Source organism: Squalius cephalus, assembly GCF_949319135.1.
Source record: "Squalius cephalus genome assembly, chromosome: 10".
Taxonomy (NCBI): Eukaryota; Metazoa; Chordata; class Actinopteri; order Cypriniformes; family Leuciscidae; genus Squalius; species Squalius cephalus.
The window spans coordinates 37,539,466-37,565,729 of NC_137131.1; the positions used below are offsets into that span (position 1 = coordinate 37,539,466).

The 26,264-nt window shown below is 36.6% G+C and overlaps 2 protein-coding genes across 3 annotated transcripts in view; one reads left to right on the forward strand and one right to left on the reverse strand.

Annotated features, from left to right (window-relative positions):
* iqcb1 (IQ motif containing B1) overlaps positions 1-9,031 on the forward strand; it is a 78,650-nt gene extending 69,619 nt beyond the window's left edge. For both annotated transcript variants that reach the window (XM_079884784.1, XM_079884783.1), the window contains exons 2-13: positions 258-423; positions 520-640; positions 1,661-1,754; positions 1,838-1,937; positions 2,028-2,200; positions 2,690-2,796; positions 3,261-3,382; positions 4,892-5,034; positions 5,785-5,933; positions 6,470-6,601; positions 6,732-6,888; positions 7,243-9,031. In XM_079884784.1, coding sequence (XP_079740910.1) covers positions 258-423; positions 520-640; positions 1,661-1,754; positions 1,838-1,937; positions 2,028-2,200; positions 2,690-2,796; positions 3,261-3,382; positions 4,892-5,034; positions 5,785-5,933; positions 6,470-6,601; positions 6,732-6,888; positions 7,243-7,463 — 1,685 coding nt within the window. In that variant the 3' untranslated portion in view covers positions 7,464-9,031. The remainder of the gene's footprint in view (positions 1-257; positions 424-519; positions 641-1,660; positions 1,755-1,837; positions 1,938-2,027; positions 2,201-2,689; positions 2,797-3,260; positions 3,383-4,891; positions 5,035-5,784; positions 5,934-6,469; positions 6,602-6,731; positions 6,889-7,242) is intronic.
* A 2,674-nt stretch (positions 9,032-11,705) lies between these two features.
* tbx19 (T-box transcription factor 19) lies at positions 11,706-25,755 on the reverse strand. Its single transcript, XM_079884791.1, has 8 exons — positions 25,309-25,755; positions 23,153-23,417; positions 20,471-20,605; positions 19,169-19,230; positions 14,788-14,849; positions 14,439-14,639; positions 12,232-12,367; positions 11,706-12,103 (listed from the first exon to the last, which is right to left on the reverse strand). The coding sequence occupies exons 1-8, from the start codon at positions 25,533-25,535 to the stop codon at positions 11,866-11,868; spliced, it is 1,326 nt and encodes a 441-aa protein (XP_079740917.1). The 5' UTR covers positions 25,536-25,755; the 3' UTR covers positions 11,706-11,865.
* Positions 25,756-26,264: the final 509 nt, after the last annotated feature.

The following is a 26,264-nucleotide window of genomic DNA, read 5'->3' on the forward strand; positions in this document are numbered from 1 at the left end:
ATCACTGTATACTTTCGTTTAGTAAAATTAAAGTTTTTTGCAGCTCACCCAAACTGTGACAGTTTGACAAATACTCTTTAAAAGTGCCAAATGTAATCTGTTATTATGAGCTCGTAACACTGCATGTTTAGTAATTCTAGTCTAATTTATAAATATGTTGTTTAAATGAGTTTTAGATGAAGAACATGTTACATGTCAGCTATCCTAGAACACAAGCATGTATCTCCTATGAGCTTAAACAGCTTTCACATTCACAGATCTTCTGGACAGAAAGTCTTCAGGAGATCAGAGGGATCTGGAGGCGTGTAAACAGAGGCTTTACTCTGATGGTGTGCTGCAGTACTGCTCATCTTCACTGACATTCAGTCCAGTCAAGATTCAAGGGGGCTATGCAGTCCTCACACAGATGGCAGACCTCCTCAGGTACTCAAATTAAAGATGATTTGTTTTAAATACACAGTGAATACTGCTTTCATTCGCAGCCTCACAGAGTTTTAACGCGAGTTTTCGTCCGTCCAGCACATGCTGTGTGGGTCTGGGTGATTTCAGACACATGGAGGCGTTCAGTCATGAATTTCTGCCATTGGCCGTGGAAAGTCTTCTTTCTCTTGCAGACCGTCTAATGAACAGAGCTTTGCGGGTAAGATATTACAGTTTTCTGAATCACATAGAATTGGGTTTTAAAACTGGAGTCCAGGGACTTCCAGAGGCCACAAGGAAGTGCTATGGGGCCTGTGGAAAATTTTCAAGAAAAAAAAGTGTAAAAATTTAATATATAAGTATAAAATAAATATAATAATAATAATAATTTGTTACATTTATATAGTGCTTTTCTTGGTACTACTATTTTCTGGGCAGCTATTTACATATGTAAGAGGGGGATCTCCTCCACCACCACCACTATTAGATTACAATAAAAAATATATATTAATAAATTAATATATATATATATATATATATATACACACACAGTGGGGAGAACAAGTATTTGATACACTGCCGATTTTGCAGGTTTTCCTGCTTACAAAGCATGTAGAGATCTGTAATTTTTATCATAGGTACACTTCAACTGTGAGAGACGGAATCTAAAAAAATCCAGAAAATCACATTGTATGATTTTTAAATACTTAATTTGCATTTTATTGCATGACATAAGTATTTTATCACCTACCAACCAGTAAGAATTCCGGCTCTCACAGACCTGTTAGTTTTTCTTTAAGAAGCCCTCCTGTTCTCCACTCATTACCTGTATTAACTGCACCTATATATATATATATATATATATATATATATATATATATATATATATATATATATATATATATATATATATATATATATAATTTTTTTTTTTTTTTCACAGTATTACATTACATAATATCTTTTTACAGTATAAGATTAGGCCTTTACTGCCTTTTAAATTTTAGGATGGGAGTCCCTTGCATTAGAATGATCATATATGGGGGTTTATGGCATCTAAAAGATTGAAAACATCGGACATAGAGAACCATGTAACAGGGTTTGGGTTATTTCATATACAGTCAGCTGGTTAATAATGCAAAATAAACCCTTTCTGAGTAGTTCTATCAACTCTGACTTTTATTTTAATTGGTAGAGACTGCATATAGCAACCAGATCATTTCATTTCTCTCTACAACAGGACAAGGCACATAATGAGCTGATTCGTCTGTTTAGAAGAGTCTTTGATTCCATTGGCTGGCTCCTCAGGGCTCACGGACATCTCATTCATCATGGTCTATAAATTTAGCAGTGTTTGACCATCACAAGATGTTTAGAGATGATGAACTGAAATAAAACTGTTGTTTTCCCTTTGCAGTATTGAGATCTAAACATTATGAAAGTGTCCAGATCTGTGAAGACGATGACGTCTCCATTGTTACTGTCACCATGTGGAACAATATCTTCAGGGCAAACGGGTACAACAGAAAGCTACTTGGTTCATGATACAGTCTTTATCCACATGACTGCTCATACTTTGGAAAATCTTTTCCCTTGTTTTTCTGAAGTGCTGTAGTGGCTGAGATGGGAAACCAGGCTCTGACTGACATCATGGATGATCTTGTGTATAAAATGTCCAGTAGCTCGAATCCTGTGATTGGCAGAGCAGCTGTAAAGACTCTTGTTCTGATTATGGACCACAGCAGCTCAACACATCAGCTCATTCACAGACGATACAGAGGTACAGTCGACTCAGATCTCAGAACGTCTTTGAGCTTTAAGGCCCGTTCATATCAAAGACAATAACTATAACAATAAAGATATATTTAAAAACAAAAATCATTCTAGAGTCCACACTACAACTATAAGAATAAACTAGAGTGCAACAGTTGGGTACCATAAGTACACAGTCTTGTAGTTTTTTTTCAACGCCGCTAAAAAAGTGGGCAGTCACTGTTGCACTCTATAACGGCACAGAGGAATAATATCATTGGAATCGCTTTCATAGCTATTTTTTTTCTAGCTGATGATTGATAAAAACATTGAGAGCCAATCAGAATCCATCCTGCTGTAAAGTGCTCGAGCATTTAAAGCACTGCAGGGCATGCTTATAATGAACAGGACATTATCATGCGTTGGTTTAGACAGTGATTTAGTTATCGTTGTAGTTATTGTTCTTGGTGTAAATGAGCCTTTAGTCTCTGAGTGTTTCCTTTGTTTTGTCCTGCAGGTTTGGCTGATTTAGCTGTAAAAGACTGGCGTGGTAAAGGCTTTGACTCTGCTCTGGATCAGCTTATTGATCACCTGCGGTCAGACGTCTCATGGAGAGACACTAAGGTCAGCAGCCACCAGCGTAAAGCATCTGATAAATACCTTAATGGAGACAACTTTCACATTTGGTAGCATTTCATTCCCCCTTTCAGTCTCCCCCTACTTGTTCGAGAAGCTGCTTCACTCATTTATACGTTACAATAGGGAACAAAAGCCTATCGCAACTTCTGTTTCATGCCTACTTTAAGGTGTCTTGCATCAAAACTCATAATATAGTTTTACGTGATCATTTTATGCCGTCTCTCTGACCCATTTGAATTAAACTGGCTGTTTTTTATACTGTACCTTTAATACTTCTATCTATCAATGATCTCTGTTTTATTTGTCTAACCTCTTTTCTGTAGAAATGACAACATTGATCGATACCATGAGGATTTCTGAATTTTGCATCATAGTTAATGATGAACTGTAGAGGAAGTTTTCTCATATTCTCATTCATTATGTAATTCTTCACTCTGCATTATATTAAGGAGTCATCTGAGGAGTGTGTGAGAGCAGCTTGTATTATCCAGGCAGCCTGGAAAGCCCATCAGACAAGAAAAAGACTGAGGAAACTCCCCAGAGCGGTCAGCACAATACAACGCAGCTTCAGGTAAGGAAATAATACAGTAAAGTCCCTCTGAATAAAGGAGCTGAACACAACAACTATGCAATAAAGAAAAGGAAGAGGCTATTTGCAATAAGCTAATGCAACCTGACTTGGGGATGGATTTACTAACAGCTTGCGCCAGAGCAAACCCTCTCTTGGTGTTAAAGAACAACAGTGAGGATTTACTAAAGACATGCAGTGAAATATGAGCGTTATTTTTGCCTTTATTTTTGCGGCTGACCTTATTGCATTTGTAGGAGTTTCCCTTTCATATGCAAAATTTATGGGAGGAGATTAGGGCTGCACGATTAATCGCAATTAACACGAAATCACGCTTAAACCGTTTTGGCTCAGTGCGATTCTTTTTTTATGCGCAGCTTGTCAGTGAAGCACGGCTCTGTGATCAGTAGTAAATTCTGCTCCATCTGAAAGCATGTTTGAGTCGCTTATAACTTGCATTTGAAAAAGCTACATGCGTCAAACATCTTTCCCAACATGAGAAGCATTTATGAACCTCTTGTCCAACAAAAGACAACATTTAATAACATGTTTTTACTCCAAACTCACTTCATAACATCAGCGGAGTGTTTGAAAGCATCCTTCTGTGAGATGATGTGGCTTCTTACACAGAATAAGGCACACAACATATGATTTCATAGTATTCTATACAGTGATAAAGGATATGTCGATTAGCATTGAAGTATTAAATATACTTAATTATCATGAAAATACCAGAGAAAGCTTGAAGAACTCAGATAAACCATATATTGTAGTAGTTTATTAGTCATGTTTAATCACTCAAAGCATTTCAATCTTCTGTTTATTCAGCTACAGCAATAGTATGATGCTCATAGGGATTTCCCGGAATGATGTGCTTTATCATACTTCTGAGGGGCATATTTGGAGTTTCTGTGCGAGAGCGCCCTCTGGCTTTCAGATGGAGCCGCATTTACTACTGAGAACAGAGCCGTGCTTCACTGACAAACTGCGCAGAAAATAATCCCAGCCTTTGCCGAAATGCGTGCGGTTTAATTTGAAAAAAATCTTGCCGCCCTAGAGCAGATTATTTACATGAATCATGCAAGGTGATTTACTAAGTTTTGCGCTAGTCAATTTACTGGTATTTGCGCCATTATTTATAAAAAAGCATGTCTTAAACCAGATGCTAATTTGCGCTGCTCTTGGTAGATTGCGTTGGTCATTATGAAAATGATCCGGCTCCGTTTGTGTTCTCTAGTTTGCGCGTCGTCAGTAGATCATGCGATTGTTTTGGGAATTACGCTCTCACGCTAATTTTCCCTGCTTAGTAAACCTGGCCCATACTCTCCACACCACTCCTCCTGTTATCAGATAGGTTTCTTTTGTAATTTTCTCTGGCTCAACCAGACATTAGTTAGTGTAAATAGCCTCTGCCGACAAGGCAGGCTATTTGCACTTGGTGTAAAATTAGACACTCCTTAAAGGAAATTCCAGTTTAGTGACACTATGGTAAATGAGATTTATGTGCTTTAGGGAAAAGCGCAGACAGCGACAGGAACACGTCGAAAGTCAACGCGCAGAAGAGGAATTACGTCATCAAGTGTGTCTGCGTAGACAGAGAGCCATGAGACAGTTCCGCCAACACCAGCTTCATCTGATGGAGATACTACCAGCCGGTAACAACACACAATTAAACCTAATCAACGAGTAAAATTGGAATGAGTATAATAACCATTGTTGTGTGTATCAGGCGCACGTACACGTGAGAATAATATAGAACAATGATTAAACTGACTGGAACTACCTACGCAATACACGGTTTGAGCGCATGCATTTCAGCCAATTAGAATCACGTATTCTGACAGACCATGGTATAAAGCTAAAATAAAATGTACATATTAGATGAAAAATGTAAACTAAACAAAAATGAGAAATTATGCCCTGGCAACTAACTGAAATAAGTATAAGCTGAAGCACTAAAATTACTAACTGGAAATAATGATAAACTAAAACTTAACTAAAATTGAAGTAAAAATAAATTAAACCTAAAATATTAACATTTAATTCAAACTAATAAAAATGACAAAAGCAAAATTAAGATGAAAACTATAATAGTATATAAATAATACTAAAACAACTAATTTGTGTATTGAGTCTAAGGTTGTGTGTGCGGTAATCAGCATTATCTGTCAGTAAACACAGAAAAACTGTTTTTATTCCCTCAGCTTGTAAAAATGAACAAAATTTGTTTATAATATTTGGAAACAAGTAGAAAATTGTAGTTGATGGCTGTGATGGAAACTAAAGCCTATAGACTATAAAAAACCCTTTGAAATGTCCTGAAACTCACCGTTTCAGTTGAAAGAAAAACTGCGTCAAACCATTTCATGAGGTCTTTAATTGCTATGCTTATCCACCTCTCTCAGCCCAGCTGGAGAAATACCTGGGAGAGCTGGAGAACAAGGCAGCCGTGCGGATTCAGAGTGTGTGGAGAGGACACCGAGAGAGACGCAACTTCCAGCAGCGCAGATACACTCTCAGACAGCACAGAGCTGCTGTCACTCTACAGAGAGCCGTGAGTGCACAGAGACACTGAATAAACCTTTTACAGTGTTATTTTAGTATCATTGAGATAATAATATAGTTTTATTCAAATGTTTATTTATTAAACTATTTCAATTTTAAAGTTTTAGTAATTTTGTTGTGTGTTTTTGTCAATCTATACATGTCTAAATAGTTGTTAATTTTTATTTCAGTTTTAGTTATTTTGGTACATTAAGTTAAACTAAATGAAAATGAGAAATGTTACTATCTATCTAATGTAACTATCTGATTTGAGTTTTTTTCCAATTATATTCCAATTAAGGTTTATTTAATTTCAAGTAAAGGTTTTAGTTAACTATAATAACCCTGGACACTTATATGAAAACAATCTTAAAATGACCTCAGTCACTTGTCATTTATTATATACAGTACCGTTCAAAAGTTTGGGGTCAGTAAGACTCCAGACCCCCAACTTTTGTAGTGTGTGTATTAATACAATAAAGTGGTTGAGTGTTTTTTTCCCCCTGATAATCTTGATCATTTATGAGCCCATGGTGTTTTTGTCAGATTCTGCGTTTTTTAAAACGTCGTAAAGCACAAAGGACTATTCTCATGCCATTGAAAGGACCTAAAGGACTGACTGACAGTAGAAGAACAGAGCTCAGGCAACAGATACAGGAGCACATCGCTCTACATCCTGTAAGTCACTATGAAGAAATGAAATCTGATGTTAAATGTCTTTGGAAATTAAAGAATCAATTAAAAAAACACAGGCTTTTCAGGTTAAGTTATTCATCTTATCAATGATGATGGTTTTTCTGTTGTGCAGTCATCTGTGATGTCAGCAGGGGACAGTGTGGATCTCCATCAGAGAGCTCAGAGTCTCCTCCACCAGCATCTGCTCAGCAGGGCATCTGATCGGGCACAGGAGCAGCACAGACAGGCTCTACTTGTGCAGATCAACACAGACTTGGAGCTTTTATTAAGTACGTACCTAAATCAAAGGCTGATCTGCTGAAATTAAGTATGACATCATGAAGTCTGCAGAGCATAAGGCCTGTGTGATTGCGAATTTGAAAGCAAAATTGAAAAGCGAGAAAAAAATAGACTGAACGTAATACGCATGATGTCACTGTTTTCTCAAATTCGCATTTTTGTAGTTTACGTGGATACGATAACGGTATCGTTTTCAAAAACTTGCACTTTGAAACCCATTTTCAAAAGTTGACATTTTCAGGCCCTAATGCCATTGTTGTGTTAATGAATGGCCAAAACACAAAAAGGTCTCAATTTTTAGTTGTGAACGCCCCCTAAAAGCACTCATTTGTTTTTGATTTTAGATGCGCCGTCCCTGAAGGATGCCAAAGCGGATGATGCTAGTCTGTTCCTGAGCCGTTCCTGCCCTGTGGCCACACGTGCCCGTCAATCCCACAATGCCTTGATGCAGAGCATGCGTCTCCCGTGGTGGAGGATGCTGGGTGAGGAGTTCTCCAGTCCAGAGGAGCCTCCCAGGAAAGACTGTGACATGGACATTGAGTCACTGTATCTAGGTGGCAACTAAAAGATGATGAACTCAGACTTTATTTGCAGTATATCTTTCATATCAGTATATTTGAAAGAATGGTAGTTTGAACAGGTTTCATAGCACACTAGGGCTTCCAATATGATCACATGTATTTTAAAAATACAATGCAGTAACAGGACAAATACAGTGAAGCTGGAATCATTTAGCTACATAATTACAAAAACAGAATTGTTCATATTTAAAATGTTTCTTGTTAAAGGGATAGTTCACCCAAAACCGAATATTCTGTCATTATTTACTCCGCCTCATGTTGTTCCAAACCTGTATGACTGACTTCTGTGGGAAAAAAAAAAGATATTTTAAATAAAGTTGGTAACCAAACAGTTTGTAACCAATGACTTCCAAAAGCACTGAGACATTTCTCAAAATTTGGAATGATATGAGGGTAAATTTTCATTTGTAGGTGAACAATCCCTTTAAGGAACAGCAGAATAATACAAGCACTGTCTTGTACACAAGTTTGTATTAAAAAAAAACCCAAAAAAACATCTCGGGTACATAGTACACTAGCAGTCAGGTTACTACTGACTACTGTAGTCACGATTTTTCTCATAAGTGCTTTTTTTCTTTGGGGTTTAGATATCAGCTGGCTACTAAATTGTTTTTTTGTTTGTTTTACATTTTCATCCTTTTTTAAAAGCCTAAATGTACACTATGTAACTTTTTTTTTGTCAATACATCAATCCTTCTTCCAGAATGTGTTTTTGTCTTACCCTGATTCACTATGGTAAGCCTATTGTAGGTGTTTATATTTTCGACCTGTCGGGATGATTTTTTTGTGGGAAATTCTGTACATACGTCACTCGCCCGTGCGTGTCTTATATCTGGTAAATAGAGAAAAGTTGCTCTGGCTACTTTGACGTGTGTATGGTGTGGGAGTGGCAGAGGTTAGTTAGAGTAGCAAGAAAGGTTGACATGGAGCCGCTAAATCTTGAACCTCCGGGAATCTCACGAAAAAAAAAGAAAGAAAAAAAAAGCCAAACAGAGCTCGTAATAAAACGAGAAACAACATTGGCTATTCAGAGATGGCAAGAACTGAGGGATTTGAAATGTAAAAGCGACGTGGAGATGGTGTTCGTAATACTCAACAGGTGAGTGTGGTATTTTATTGAACAGATAAATTGCCATATGTTGCTCTCTAACAGTTCATTTTTAAGCATTCTTTATTGTGAAGGGTCATTTCTTTATGGGTTGTTGCTGTGCTGGAATTTATTTTCAAGGATGTATTTAGTCTAAGAAGAGGAATTTTCTAGTCTCTTAATGGGTAAAGCTACAGTAACGTCTTCAGCTCTTCAGCTTGAGATCCTTTCCATCCAGACTGGTTATATCTCTTAAGCCTAGCAGTGAATGTTTATGAGCAGTAACCATATTCCGCTGCACAATCACGCACAACCAAAACAATGTATGCGGTTTTTGTTTTTTAGCCGTTGTTAGAGGGTCAAAAGTTACATAGTGTACCTTCAAAATAAGATTTGCCATTACAAGCCATAAATAAGGTCTAATATGAAACAAGTCAGTGTTGGAAAATAAAAATATTATAGACCAAGAAAATAGAACTTTTTCATTTCTGAAGCTGCTTAGACACTGTGTATGTCCCTTTATAAGGTGTGTGTGTGTGTGTGTGAGAGAGAGAGAGAGAGTCTACTACATACCCATAGTGGTCTAAACTCATGCCAAGGCCCCATTCACTGGACAGCCGTCATTATTTTTTACACTCGTGTGAAAACAACAGAGTGGTCCACTCCACCGGCACAATTAAAATAACATTTTCAAGAGTGGAAAAAAATGACGGGGGAATAATTTCCTTCTCTTTATGCAAACTACGGGTAATTGAGGCCTGCTTTTGGAGGAAGCGGAACTGTGTGTGTAGTGGTGTGAAATCTGTGAATGCAACTGTAATGTGTTTGTGTTTCTGCCTGTGAAAGAGTGAATGCAATGAATGTGTGTGTGTGAGGGAAAAAAAAGAGATAGTAAATGAACGTGTTTGCATGTGTGCTCAATCGGAGGTAAAAAAAAAAGTCCACAGAGTGAAAGCACTGTGCCTGCCAAAAACTGCCTTGTTCCACATGCCAAAGTGTTTTAATTGATTAACTAGAGTAACCATTTATGCTGGGGCCTAATTGTCGAGTTTCTACCTCAGTTGTAGTTGTATTAAGCTCTCTATGAGTCACTCCAGTCAGATGTTCTGTGTTCAGATAACAACTTTGAACTTTTGACAAGACTGTTTTACAATTAGACTGTGAAGAGAAATAAAATATAGAGATTTGGGGTCAGTAAGATTTTTTTTTTAATTATTAAATCTCAGCAATGCCGTAATTTGTAATTTCCATTTCAAATAATTGCTGTTCTTTTGAACTTTCTATTTATCAAAGAATTCTGGAAAAAATTAATATTCGGGTTTCCAAGAAAATATTAAGCAAAACCACCGTTTTCAACACTGATAATAATACCAAATGTTTCTTGAGCAGCAAATCAGCATATTAGAATGATTTCTGAAGGATCATGTGACACTGAAGACTGGAGTAATGATGCTGGAAATTCAGCTTTGCCATCAAGAATTAAATTATATTTGTACATTTCCAGTTAAGCAGTTATTTGACAGATGGTTTTATCCAAACGTATGCGTTCCCTGGGAATTGAACCCATGACATTGGTGTTATTAGATGATCACTGACTTGATGACAACATTCACGATAAAGCTTTGCTCAGATCTATTGTATTGACTCGCAACATACCAAATTACAATATTACGACAGAAGACTGCCAAGCACAAATACTGAAAGCACAAAAAGTTCCCCCTTTTCTATTATAATAGATGGGCATCATTTGGGACAGGGCAATAGAGTGCAACAGTTGGGTTCCGGAAGTAGAAACATTCATTTTCTCCATAGGAAAATTGATTTTTAATGATAACTTATAAGCCTAAGATTTGTTAATCGATGATAATTGCTTCTGTTGAAACTTCAGCCTGCATTATTTCAACTTATTTTTTAAAATAATTGTGTTTAACAGTGGAATTTGTGGTGAAAAACTAAGGGCTGGGTGGTATAATGATATTGTGGCGATGGTATATCATTAGAGATTTTGCTAAAAAGAGTGTATCGCGGTATGTAAATATTTAAGCGTTAAGGGCGGTGCTGGCGTGGAAAACTGCCTCTCTCAGAAGGCGATCGAAAATTTGGGACATCCTTAATGTTATAAAGACTTATTAAGGGCAATACAATGTAAAAAAAAAAAGTCAATGCGGTGCACTAGCTGACACACAGCGTAATCGTGTTAATCGTGTGCACAGAAAGCCGCGTCACTCAGCATGCGATCGCCAATTCAGTTCTCTTTCACGTCTTATTGCACTTGAATCGTCGAATACACACAAAATTATGTCAAAATGCCCAACGTGTGGAGTATTCATATAAACGCAGTCGGTATTTACTCAAGTAAAATTAAACAGTTGGGTGAAAACTTGATGTGTATCAGTATAATGGATCCGTGCGTTCAGTCTTAAAGTGACAGCAGCCTAATATTCCCGTTGCTCTCTGTATCATTAATGTTAATCAAACAACAAAAGACAAATAAAAAATAACTTACTGCTGTTGACTGGATAACTTTTGTCGCTTTAATAAGAATAAATTAATACATACAGTGAAGACTATGCAGTTTTTTATTTTTACATTTGGTTATTTAATTTCTGTACTATGTTTAACTACATATTAAATAAATCTATCTGGAAAATTTAAATTCATAGTTTTGTTATTGTATTTGTCCTATTGTTAGTAATTTGCTTATGTTTAATAACAAAAATAAAAAAGATAAAAACATCTGTATCATGATATCATTATTGTAAAAATTATTTACAATAATTTCTCATAACATAAAGAAAGATTTTAGTCATATCGCCCACCCCTATTACCCATGATGCTGTACATAAAATTCCACCAATCAGAGAGTCACAAGCAAAACGTGCCAAAATAGATAGCTCCGCCCACTCCCACTAAGCACTGCGAATGACATAATCGAGTCAAATAAAAAAATTTAAATGAGTAATTTTATATCGTTTTTTAATTCAATTATGCTGTTCGCAATGCTTAATAGTATTGTAGTTCTTTCCCTCAATAAATCCGTTAAGTGCACAGTCTTGTCCCTTTGTATTTTTGTCAGATTTTCAAACAGTATTTGCTTAAAATCAAGGTTTGTAATATTATGATTCACCTCATAGCTGGTAAGCTTGGTTCGTGGCTTATAACCCTTTTAAAAAATACTTTTTTAAAATCCTTATGGGAGAAATGAATGGGAAAATTACTTCCGGAACCAGCACCGCTGAAAAAGTGTTTTTTGCACTTTTGCACTCTATTAACACTTCAAAACCACACCATGAGAGCGCTCAAAATGAGTGGGTGGTGACAGAAGACCAGCTCATCCCGCCTACCCTACTGTGATTGGCTTGATCTACACCACTCTCGGAGCTGGTTGGTCCGTGTCCCTGCAGTAAGGAGCAGGGTGATGTAGAAGTGGAGCCACCACCTGCAGGCTCCTCCTGGCTGTGTGTGGCGCTCACAATGCCCCCTGGAGGACTGGAGGATACAGTGCAACTGCTCACAGTCCACAGGCATGGATATTGACTGAAAAATTACAGATGAGCAAACATTACTTTACTTCAGGTTTGTATGTAAAACTGCTTTACCTTATTGTTTGACATATTGTCGTACTTAATAAGGCTCATCTGTATAAAGTCAGTTCTCTTTCTGACCTGCTGGCTCCGGGAGAGCTTGGAGCAGGAGGCATGGACAGCATCCCAGCAGGGCCAGGAGGAGATACACCTGTCCAGCTCTCGTGACCAGAGAACATCTGCACAGCACCTGGACTCAGATTCTCAGATAGAGACACTTCAAAGAAAAACAAAACAATTAGGGAGTTAGCAAAGACATACTGATGTGTTATAGGTTTTTTTTCTTTTTCTTTTTTGCCTGTGGATACAAATATAATAGTAGTTTTATATCTATATACAATAATAATCTAATATAATATAATACAATGTGATCTAGTTAATCTAATAAATATAATAAAATGAAATATAATATAATATAATATAATATAATATAATATAATATAATATCGGGTTAGACCCTTTTTCTCTTCACCACAGAAAGCACAAAATCTCATTTCAACACCTGATGAATATGTGTGACATTTTTAATCTAGCTATTTTACCTGAATATCAACATTTGTGAGATTTAGTTAGTCAAAAGAGTTTCTGTGCCTCTGGAAAATAGTGATCAATGACATTATTTTATGTTGAATATCAACGTATTCTGTGTTTGTTTGTTAATGAAGGATTTGCGGACACATCACTGTTTTTAGACTTGAGTAAAAATTATAGTTTTTATTTTGAAGTAAAAAAAAAGAAAAAAAAAATCTGACCCTTGGGGTAAGATATCTTACACTACAACTTACATCTTTTGTAATTTTTTTTAATATATATTTATATTTATTTTGTGTTATTTCTTTCGCACATGCTAAACTTATCTAAATTTGCTACAATTTAGAAGTAAATATACATTGTTCTTAAGGGGGTCATCTTCCTCTAATATACATAATATAGAATAAATAGAAAACCTGGAAATATAGTGCATAAGTCATATGTTAGTTTAGAACTTGAGTCTCGTTCCCCTTGGAATTTAATGACCAGTACATTTTTCAACATTTCTCCTTTCATGTTCCACAGAAGAAGGAAAGTCATACAGGTTTTGGAGTAACATGATGGTGAGTAAATAATTACGGGATTTTCAGTTTTAGATTAATTGGTTCTCTTAACCCTTGTGTGGTGTTCATATTTTTGTTACACAGCCAGTGTTCGTGGGTCTGGTGGACCCGCCGCATTTTTGGGTTTTTAATTCAACACAATCAAAAATGTTATGTTAAAATACTCAACAGATGTTTACTTCATCCCAATTACAAGCAATATAAACAGCATATATGGTTAATATTTTCTCTTTACCTTTGTTAGATCACATTTAAGAATTGCAACCTCGTGTGGGAACGGCAGGAGTAGAAACACAAAACTCACTCTTGCACTCTTTCACACTTACACACAATCTCTCTCTCACACGCACACACACACACACACACACACACACACACACACACACACACACACACACACACACACACACACACACACACACACACACGCACACACACACATACACACACCCACAACACACACACCCACAACACACACACCCACACACACACAGACACACACAAAACACACACACACACACACACACACACACACACACACACACACACACACACACACACACACACACACTTGGATATGTGGTGTACGGTCACTCTCCATAGACATAATGGTTTTTCTAATGTACAAACTGTATAATCTATCCCCCTACACTAACCCTACCCCTAAACCCATCAATCACAGAAAACTTTTGGCATTTTTTGAATTTCAAAAAACACCATTTAGTATGTTTTAGTATGAGGACACAGATGTCGTCATAAACCATGTTTACGTTGTAATACCCATGTCATTATACACATTTGTGTCCTCATAAACCATATACAAGAACATACACACACACTAACAGCAGGCCCTGACAGGAGGAGGACAGAGTAAAGGTACACAGGACCTACAATTTCCACACTTTTATTAGCCCCGGGTCCAGTGGACCCGGACATCCTGTGTGTAATATAAATGTGTAGGGGGGGGGGGTGTACAGTATGTTTTCATTGAAAATGTGTTCTGATATATATTCCTCACAGAAAATGAGCCAAGGCCAATAAGTCTCAGTTTGAAAATTAATTAATTGTATCATTTTTCTTTTGATAAAAAATGAAAACGGGTCCAACAGACCCGAACACCATACAAGGGTTAATGCAAAAAGCACAGTGGTCTGTGGCTATTGCTGAGACACGATTCAAATGATGACGTGTCACCTGAGTTATGGCCACGGTGGTGGGGGTGGTGATGATGATGATGGCGGGGCAGGTAGGGCGATGGGTACGGGGCTGCTCGGTGCCCGTGCAGACTTGGGTAGTGTTTGTACCCATGGTGGGGAGTAAGCGGTAAACCTCCTGGGTACGGAAAGTTGCCACCACTAGAACACAGAGTGTCTGGGTTTGATATGAACCATCCACCTGCAAACCAACAAATGGACACCAATATGCTTCACATAACACTGTTAGCATAATGCTATAAATATTTCTTAAACGTGTTCATTGTCCATAACTCAGACAAAAATATTAGTTTTGCCAACTTTAAGAAAGTGGAAAATGAATCACTAACAGTGTGGTATGCCCACATGCTGGTTTTCAGCTGGAGGTTCTAGATGATTCTTAGGATGGCTCCTATGGAGAGAAAAAGCTTTGTGAATGAGACAAACCTCAAATGAAGAACTAACCTATCAAAACAGTTCATATCCATAAATCAGCACACATACCATTGTTCAAAAGTTTGGGGGAGGTACAACTTTTTAAAATGTTTTTGAAAGAAGTCTCTTTTGCTGCATTTATTGGATAAAAAATACAGTAAAACAATATTTTACAATTTAAAATGACTCTTTTTTTATTTCAATTTATTCCTGTGATGCAAAGCTGAATTTTCAGCATCATTACTCCAGTCTTCAGTGTCACATGATCCTTCAGAAATAAATCTACTATGTTTAAGAGAGATTTCTTAATATTATTATTAGTTGAAAAAGGTTGTGCTGCTTGATGTTTTTGTGCAATTTTTGTTGTAACATTATAAATATTGTTACTGTCACTATAGATCAATTTAATTCAAAGTTTTGTTCAAAGTTTTAAAAGTATAAAAAAATCTTACTTAAATCTTAAAAACTTTGGAACTGTATGATGTATGCAAAATCACCTCATTTACATATTCTTTTCTTTTTCACTATTTATATTCTTTTCAGGCAAAAAAAAAAAAAAAAACACTTGTAAAGGTTATGTTTACAAATAAACTATCTTATACTTTAGCTCTCTCTTTTCATTTGTTCCTGACACTTTTGATTTTACTTCATCACATAAACTTTCTTAAAATCTTGTAATTAAATTCAGTATTTATATTTTACTAGTTTATGGTCTGTCATTGGTGGATTTCTTTTTTTATCATGAACTCTACTGTAATGCAAAATATATATAATTATATATAAAAATTAAAAGATATAATATATAATAATATATTATTTAAATGGTAAAGTTTTTTTTTGGTAAAGTAGTATTGCCTTTTATATTAGCCTAAAATCATTAGTTGTGTCCCAAATGATGCACTATACACCATGCACTTATACACTATACTTGTGCACTATATACTCAAACATGTAGAGTATGAATTTTATAAGGTTATTTAGTCATTCACCATTGTAATCTGACAGCCCTGCCCCCTCCACTACATAATTAAAGCTACGACAGTTGAGTGCTTGAAGTGTCCAACATGCCATACTTTAGCGGTGTCCGAAATTGAATACTTCCTCACTAAATAGTATGCGAAAAACTGTACGCTAAAAGAGTAGTATTCGAACAGTAACAGTAGGTGAAAAGTCCCGGGTGACCTGCTAATTCCGCCAAGATTCTGAAGTGTGCATTCGATGGACACTTTACTATCCCGTGAGGGCATGAGAGGAGATTTGTGAATGGAAGTGAAGCGATGCAACTGACGCTGGTCGGTCACGTGAGAACAACATGGAGGATGTAGTATGTCCGGATTTCATTCATACTACCAGTAGCGGCTTGTCAATAGAGGCCCCCATCAAAATTCCAGAAATATACATGCATACAAAAATGATATAAAAATGAAATAAAAATAAAAAATAAAATAGTTTACTCATACAATGTAAGTAGTAAGAGCCTCAGCATTCGGTTAACTATTTTCTTTATTATGTTTTTCAATAAGTTTCATGCGGTTTCATGTGAGAGGGACGCCGGACAAATGGATGTCTATAGAGCTGGTAAGTCCCGCCCCTTCCGCTAACCCCACTGGACCTCTAGGTTGAAAAATCGTCAATGCAAGTGAATGGGAGAAAATAATTATTTTCTGGCCCCGTTTGAATTTTGCCATGAATGTGAACATATGTTGTCTGTGAATTTTTAATATAATTTTTCGTGTAAAGAATGCTACAATTTAGCAGGTAGAAGTTTGATACGGTTAGACTTTGTGTGAGAGCACTTTGTGGACTACAACTCTTCGCTGCTTTCGACGGGAATCTGAAGAAAGAACAGCCCATTTGGTTTGAATGTTGACATTTGGGTACAAAACACACAGGCATCTCGATCTGTCTCCATAGATTATCGCAGCATTAGCACCGTGATTTGACAAGTGGAGGGAAAATGTGTTATGGGGTGACGTCACATAGGCGACATGTAGTCTTTCTCGTTATGTCTTTTCCACAACTGCTAGCCAAAGAATCATACAATATACTGTCAAACTCGTAACATGAAAAATTATATAAAAAATTCACAGACAACATATGTTCACATTCATGGCACAATTCAAACGGGATCAGAAAATGATTATTTTCTCCCATTCACTTGCATTGACGATTTTTCAACCTAGAGGTCCACTTAGGGTTTTACGGATGGGCGGGACTTACCAGCTCTATCTGAGTCCTTACATTTTCTGGCAGCATGTGACCTGAAGCTGGTCTCTAATTGGTTTCTTAAAGATTCTCCTCCGGACGCAGGTCGCTGCGTCCCTGGCGAATCAGAATTGGATACATGTTATTGCTCTTTGCCACTACTGCGAGTGCGAGTGCGCGGGCGACTCCGTCAAAACCTTGCTAGGCTGATCATTTTCGTAGAGAGAATGGCAGAAGTTAAACCAAATTCTGTCATTGATTTACAAAAAAAAAAAAAAAAAAAAAAACCTTTCACAAGGCGTTCGCTGGAAGAAAAAAAAGGATAAAGGATCTCCGACCGGACCAACCCAATTTACAGATCCAGCAGCAGGCCAGTGACAGAGGACGAAGCTAACGTTACACCCGGAGCTTCACCCGCGCTTGTTATGTGAAACGGAGGTGGCTGGCTTTATTTGCTTATTTGTTATGCTCAATTCATTGCATTTTGATGTTCATGTCATGTATTTGTACTCAATATATAATCTAACTGTACATATATGTTCTGTTACAGTTAGTAACTTAAGTGTAAATCACATTTGTACAATTATATGAAAAAAAGATGATTGATATAAATGAATAACTCTAAAATTTCAACTTTTATCTTTTTCAGATTTGATTCTAATCATAATGTAACATTACTTGAAAAAACTAAATTTCAGTACAACAAAAACAAATTTCATTGTTAGAATTGTGATTTCATAATATTTAGATATGAATCCAACTGGAAAATCTTGTGAAAAGATATCTTTCAGTTCGTCAAATAGCATATAGTGGAGCTCTATAGCCAGCTAAAATGATAATTTTTTACTTTTAAAACTACATTTTACAAAATATGGGCAAAAAGTTTACACTAAACCATGTAAAATTATCCATGTTATCCCCATGAATGAAAGTTAGAAATATGGGTCTTTTATAAAGTGAATTTTACATATTACATTTTTTACATTTGTAAAAAAAAACAAAAAAAAACAAAAAAAAACAAAAAAAAACTATTATTCTGTTACAAAATTAAATGTTATTGTCTGGGGACTCCAAAGTCGTCCCAAATGAAGATAATCAGAGGGTTAAATACCCCCCCCCCCCCCACACACACACACACAGCCCCACACACACACAAAAAAAGCGCCCCCCCAAAAAGAATTATCACCAGCCGCCACTGCATACTACCCATATTCATCCTATATAGAGCGTACTTTTTTAACGGTCATGGTCAATTCAAACTCAAATATAGTACCTACTCAGACAGTACGTGATTTCGGATGAAGAGTTTGTTTTTTCGGGTTAATTAAGTGCATCACTTTATGCTACAAATGAAATAGAAAAGTGCATAAGTATGCGAATTGGGACACACCTATTGTATTATAGTAATGAAAATCACCAATGAGAATAAGAATTACACATTATACTAATAATAATTTGGGGCTGGAATTTTTCCTTTACAGTTGTGATGAATGTAATGCAATGTAAAATATTCAAATGGTCCTAAAATATGCATTCATTATATATTCGTATTATATATGTGTACATTTTCTTTATGCAAAATGTTTCTTTTTCTTTCAAGTTTTAGATGAACATCTTTAACCAAAATAACTTTTTTTTAACCTTTTAATGAGATTCACCCTGTAATTGTTCAAATGTACACGGTACAGAGTGAGTCTCATTTAAGTAGTTTTTTTTAGAGGAGTGTTGTACCTCTGCTCCCGTGAAGTTATGACTACATTTACTGGAGTACAATTATTCAGCGCTCATTCCACCAACATTGTTGTGTAATATCTCACACATTCTTCACTGTAGCCGCTTAAAATCTCTCACTCTCACTTCACACTGCCTCTCCAACAAGCTCCTTTACTCACACACTCACTCGATTCAAAGCATAAACGTTTAATAATTGGTCGCTAATCACGGCTGATTTCGCACAGTCATGCTAGCTTGACTAGCGCTAATGCCTGCTATGATATTATTATGAGTTGAAATACGCATTGTTAAATTGGTGAGAAAACTTATCTTCTGATACCGACAATGTTTGTTCGATGGAATTGAAATACATTGTACCTTTCCTTTGCATCGAGGAAAGCTTTGGCAAACGGATTGTGTTTTATCTTCAGTGCAGTTATCTACGAAGGGAAGGAAACCAGAAGGATTATGAGGATAAAATATTTGAACACCAGAGGTCACATATTTTCATCTCCTAATATTATATTTTTCAACAATTTTACAAACTATTAAATTTTGCATTCAGCAAAACACAAACAAGTAGCTTCTTTTTAAAGGTACAGTTCACCCAGCAAGATTTCCCACTGAAAAACAATTTTATACGTTTACACGACACTGTTTTCAACTAAAAATGAAAAACTTTTGTGCGTTTTGACCGTTCGTTTACACGACAACAGCGTTTTGGGACCTTGAAAATGCAAACTTTTTAAAACGGGTTTCAAAGTGCAAGTTTCTGAAAACAATACTCTTATTGTCTTCATGTAAACTACAAAAATGCAAATTTGTGAAAACGGTGACGTCATGCGTATTACGTGTTCAGTCTATAGACGCGTAGTTTTTCACCTACAAAGTGACATCGCCAACTACTGGCCTTGCAGCACAATACTTTTTGGCTAGTTTAATCGGTTTTAATCGTTTTTGCGGATCCATGTAAATGGGGATCGTTTTGACAATGTTGTCTGTACACGGAAAATGCAAAGGAAAAACTTTTCTGTTTTTAGTACATCGTTGTCGTGTAAATGCGACTTTAAAGGGGACTTATTATGCCCTCTTTTCAAAGTCTTGATTTTGTTTTTGGGGTCAACTAGGATAGGTTTTTGTGCTGGAAAGCTCAAAAACATTATTTTTCTTGTTCTTTTACATTGCAGAACCTTTCTTTCAACGTGCTATGATTGGTCAGCTGTACCAGTGTGTTACGATTGGTTAACCGTTTCAAGCGTTTTGGGGTAATGTCACGCCCCTTACCATAACTGAGTTTCAACACACCATTAAAGCAACTCAACCAGGTCTCGTCCCTTTTTTTGCGTATGCCTTTGGCGGGAATAACTTAAATGAGGAACTTTGTGACGTGTATTTTCCCAGAAGAAAACTTTCAGGGAGTTCAGAAACAGCGCACACTGATATAGACAATAACTCCCGTTGGAGTGACTTTGAGTTTTGTACCTTTGGAGAGCTTGTCATAATTTACTTTCACTTTTTGGTAAAGAACAGCATAAACTTCCTGCCTAACCGTACTTTTCAAGCTATACAGAATTTTTTTTTTGTCTGTCTTTTGGAAAACATGAGAGTGAATAAATCATTTTTGGGTGAACTATCTCTTTAAGCATGTTTATCCTAAATGTTTAGTGAAGATGCTCTAACCTCCTCATTCTGGTAGGCTGTTACAGCGATGAACTGAGTGTCTGTGAAAGAGATGTTGGTCACCATCCTGTGGCTTCCTCCTACACGGACAATGTGAATTTGAGGTTCGTACTTATGGAGAGAATTCAGCATGATCTGGATCAGGTGATCAGAACAGAAGACAAAAGAAAAGTAAGAAAGAAATCGGCTCTTTACAGGACTTTGGTTTACAACACATGTAAGGTGGCGTACATATCGACTTCAGCTAAAAATGTAGGTCCATACTGCACCGGTATACATTTTTAGACTGAATTTGAACTAAATTCAAAATGAGGTATCAAACAAAGGATAGAGAAGTGCAAATACCTGTAGATTTTGAATGTAAAGAAGAATTAAAACAGACTGAAGTCCAAAGAAGTCCATACAATTTTTTGGGTAACAATACATACATGCTATAGACATTCTACTAACTATTAAGTAACTTTGCAACTACATGTCAAGTAACTGTCATTAGAGTATTAGTAGACTGTTTTTTTTAATATCTGTTAACACTTGATTTTGATGCTCCCCAACAGACACTCTACTGACTATAAGTAACTTTGCAATTATGTCAACTTATTCTACTAACACCTACTAGTCGACTACAGTCTACTAATACTCAAATGAGAGTTAGTTGACTAGTTACTAAAGTGGACCATCGAAATAAAGTGAAACCCAGCAAAAAATTATAATTTTGTGAAATATTAATTGCAATTTAAAAAAAAAAAAAGTTCTATATTTATATATTAAAAAATGTATTCCTGTGATGGCTGAATTTTCAGCATCATTACTCCAGTCTTCAGTGTCACATGATCCTTCAGAAATCATTCTAATATGATGATTTCTTATTTCTTATTATTATAATTTCTTATAGTTATCAATGTTGAAAACAGTTTTTGCTCTTTAATATTTTTGTGGAAAGCATACAAAGCCATTGAAAAGTTTGAGATAAGATAGAAAATAAAAATGAAATTAAATAAAAATACATTTATTTTATTCAGCAAGGGTGCATGATTAGAAGTGACAGTAAAGACATGTATAATGTTACAAAAGATTTCAAATAAATGCTGTTCTTTTAAACTTTCTATTCATCAAAGACTTCTGAAAAAAAAGCACGATTTCCACCAAATTATTAAGCAGCATAAACAACATTTCAACATTGATGATAATAAGAACCATTATTAATAATTGAGGACCAATTATAATTGAGCAGCAAATTAGAATGATTTCTGAAGGATCATGTGACACTAAAGACTGGAGTAGATGCTAAAACTATTTCTGGAGCCTATTATTATAATAGCCACTTACAGCAGCTAGGCTATATATAGGAATTCCATTCCATTTATTTTCTTATTTGTATAAAATTACCTGAAATTATACAATGCAAACAGTGGCTATTTTGTAAGTGCTGTATGGCAGTTTAAATGTTTTGATATGTCTAATCAGATGAGAAATAATACAGGCCATTTCATATATCAAGATGTAATTATTCAGGTCATAGCACTGTGGGACGTGGCCAATGCAATTCAAATTCCAACTCATCAGTTAAAAGGGAGCCAGTTCTTAAACAGTATCACTACATATTAGTAGGTTTTTCTATTTACACACACTGCATTGTCTAAATAAAAAATTCTTGGAATGACTGCAGTGACCACGTCAAGCATGATTAAATCTATCGGGCGAATTCTGAGAAAGAGACAGGCGGAACGAGAGAGAAAAGCTGATTTTTTTTTCTCTCTCTAATTGGTAGATTACAATGACTGATGAGGGGCAGGTACTCATCTGCATGGTTACAGGGGACATAAAGGGCTTTGTGTGCCTTTCTCTCCCATTTGCCTTTTTTTTAATATGTTGCCTTTTTGAACATCTAAGGACTGATGGCTAAATTAATTTTGCATAGAAAAAAACAGAGGTAATTACCATAATGTACAACTAACCACAGCAATTATTTCATTTAGAGCTGGTTCTCTCTCATCGTCCTCTCCGCTGCCAGCTCCGCGTTTAAAACCCCCGGTAAATACGGACCAGGCAGGAATACAGGAGAAGAGGATGGGGTGGCGGGGAGGGCGCAGGGGAGGGGTCATGTAAATACCAATAATAATTTGGTGGCGGAGTCATACTCGAATGGAGCGGGCTGGAGCACCTCGCAGCGGCCTCGCTGAAAGCCAGGATGGCTAGCTGAAGTAGACCACTCTCTGTCTGAACGGCAGGAAGTGCATTAAACGAGAAAAGTGCCAATTAAGAGCTGTTTATTCCTGTTTACATGCAGTCCCTGCTGAACAAAGGGGCTCCATAGGTGAAGTGGATGCCGAGGAGAGCACTAATTGTATAAATGCACACTTGAAATTTCCCCGTGGCAGCGCACAGGGTGATTAAAGGCAGGCCAAGACTCCTAAAAGCTACAGAGAGGCCTGTTTGGACACACAAGAGACCTGAGAGGCTACTCAAGGTTACAGAGCAGGCCGCGTACGGCATTACACACCTGCGTTACATGTGTATAATGTGCAGGCGGTCTTTGTTTTAATGCAGGGAACAAATGTCAATTTCTCAGATTTAGCAATCTACAGAGAGATAACAAAGGAGACTGGCAAACTTAAGGCGAAAGACGGATTTCAGCTATTTCATGCATTACAAATGTGTGTATACGTGTCAGTGTTTCTGCACCTGGCCTCCTCCGTTGAGTTTGTTGGTCAGTTTGACTTTGTTGAAGGACACCGGAGCTTTCATCCAGTGGGCACCGAAGTTGGGGGAGTCGGGGTGGATGTAGACACAGCTGTGACTGTGAGGCTCAGGTTTGCCCGCAGGGACCCACTCGCCGTTCACGTACTTCCAGCGGTGCCCGTCTGCGGGGCTGAAGTCCAACAGGAACGAATACATGGCGTTGGGATCCAGACCCGTCACGCTGACCTTCAGAACTGGAAACATCCTCCTGCAAAGGAGGAATTGTGACAGGAGAATTGCTTAAAAATGCTTACTGGATCTCCTGTGCACTCTTACAAAAATTGATAGTTCCATGAAGAATCTTTGACTTCTATGTTAAAACCAGCGCCTGGTTCTTTATAGTGGAAAAGGTTCTAAAGATGAAAAAGAAAAGAAAAGTTATTTTAGGAACTGTCCAATGAAAGGTTAACCAAAATCATGTGTATGATTATGAGTGTATGTTCTATGGTACATAAATACATTTGTGTTTTTCGTGTCCATACAATGAAAGTCAAAGGGTTCCAGTGTTGTTTTGGATACAACTGGCTTTCGATACATGGACAAAAACACTTCAAAACAAAGTTTGTGTTCCACATGCAGAAGAAAGCAAGCCATACAGGTTTGGATTTACATGAGGGTGAATAATATTTTTAGGGGAACTATCCCTTTAAGACAAAAATCTTAATCGTCCAAAAGCTCTAACACACTCGCATAAGTGATTAAAAAGTTATTCCCCAACAATGATCCACACCGTCTGCCAAAACTCCACGAGCAGTTACAAGCACAAACTTCATGAGAGGCTGGACGCTAGTCATTTTCCACTTTTTCCCCCCATGATTATTTTTTATGGATGAGAACAAGTTTAAGAGGGGCTACAAATGGAAGGACACCCACCTGCAGAGCTGACCTGTAACTACTGAATGAGTTGGTCAAGTCACCCTCCAGCCTGACAACACAACAAGCCTTTTTCAATTAAACTAATCTGCCTGATCCAAAAAAACTAACAAAAAACCATCAGAAACACCGCCATGTGCCAATAGCAACATACAATTATAAACCTGCTTATGACAAGGCATTTTGATAGAAAGACAGATGGATAAATGAAAGCAGATAGAAGAGAGACATAGTTTGATCATTTTAGTCATCCAAAATGTAATGAGAATCCTTATAAAAAAAGTAGCACCAAAACTACAACTGATATTAACATTATCAAAAAGATTACGAGCAACACATTTGCTTTTAAAGTTCTAGGTTCAAACTATGACATTGACTGTTAAAATTATTTGCATCTTCATTTTTCCCTATTCTCTCTGTTACACCATTCAAGAAACAATATTGCAGTAAATTTTATATGTGGTGCCCAAAAGTATTTGGACACTTAAGTCACGATTAAAAAATGTCCTGTCGTCATTGTATTAGATGCACTGTAAAAAAATGATATGATCAATAATTCAATTTCAATGTTTTTACATTATTTTAACTCATGAAAATAATGTAAGCAACTTTAACAAAAAAAAAAAAAAAAAGGTTATATATGAGATTAACCTCCAGTAAGTTTAATATAATTTAAGTTGAAATGACTCATACGGCCACTTTGAAAAAGGCAGCAACTAAATTTATGAAGCTGTTTTTAAGCATATGAACCCAAAGTGATTTTTACTGGATGAGAAATCAGTTCTCACGGGTGACAACCAGAAAGTGTCCATATTTTCTTCATTTTAAACATTATAAATATTGTTTTATCACTTAAAACCTAATAAATGTCTTTTGTGATTTTTTTTCTCACAAAAAAGTGCTTCAATATCATCTTTCTTTAAAATGTTTTAAAGAAAGATGATAGCACAAATACATAATTATAATATTTTGTGAAACTGCAGAGACATTGCATCATTAAATTTATGTGACTTAAAATGATTAAAAGAGGATTAGAAATTAGAAGTAAATACTAATTAAATAAGTATAAGCAATTAGAACGTATTAACTTCAAAAGTTCAAGTAAACTTCACAAACATATTTTATAACATATTCTGTGCAAAACAAATGTGTTAATTAATATAAACAAACACCACAGCTTTATCAAAAGACTTGCACAGCGTTGGCGCAGGTTCATCGCGGCTCACCTGCCGTTCTTCGTCACAATCATCTCATTGGTGACTTCTTTGAATTTCCTCCAGAGTTCAGCATCTTCCAGGGTGACTTTGAGCTGTTTCTCCGTGGGGTCCCCCTTCTCTCGGCCGGCCTGTAACTCGCTCTCCACGACGCTCAGCAGTCTGGTGATACAGCAGTCACTGCTGGCCCGAGCACCGGTCACCGCTCCACCGCTCCGCACATCTTCCTCAACCTTCATGATCTCACACGCGCGCGCCAAGTGGAAAACAACTGGACTTTAACTTTAGCTCACTTTCATTTATGAGAAGATTTCTGTGCCTAACAACTTGTGGACTGCATCAATCATAAAAGAAAAAGAACTCTCTTTAGCAGTGTGTGTGTATTCTAGTAGCCGTTTGATCTGTACTTCAGCTCACTGCGACCACCTGTTCTTATGACCGGAGGACTAACCTGCAGTCACGTGGGCTTGCCCTAATTAAGTGATTCATTCACAAGCATTTTTTTTTTCCATTTCAATACCAATTCTAATATTCTATATTCAAGTTTATTTCCAGTCTTCACATTTATATTTAGGCAATGTTATGCTGTTTAGATAATACGCAGAAAGTTCTAACGAAACTTCTGACAGGAAGAACATTAGAGAAAAATAAACGTAGGCTACATTTAAATAATTTACGTAAAACAAAGAAAACCGTGATGTCTCCAACAAATCGTAAATCACGCTCTGTTAGGCGTATTGCAAATTTAACAACAACTCGATGTTTCTTTTCAGAACCACGGACAGCTCGTAAAGGACGTGTGTGTGTGTGTGCGCGCGCTAGAGATAAACTCATCGTAATCTTAAATTCACAATTTATAGACTCATCAGGTCTATTAAATAAACTTTACTTTGAATTGTACGGCTATAAATGGCGTGATGTAGCCTAGTTATTTAGGTTACACCTATATTATAATTATTATTAATCTT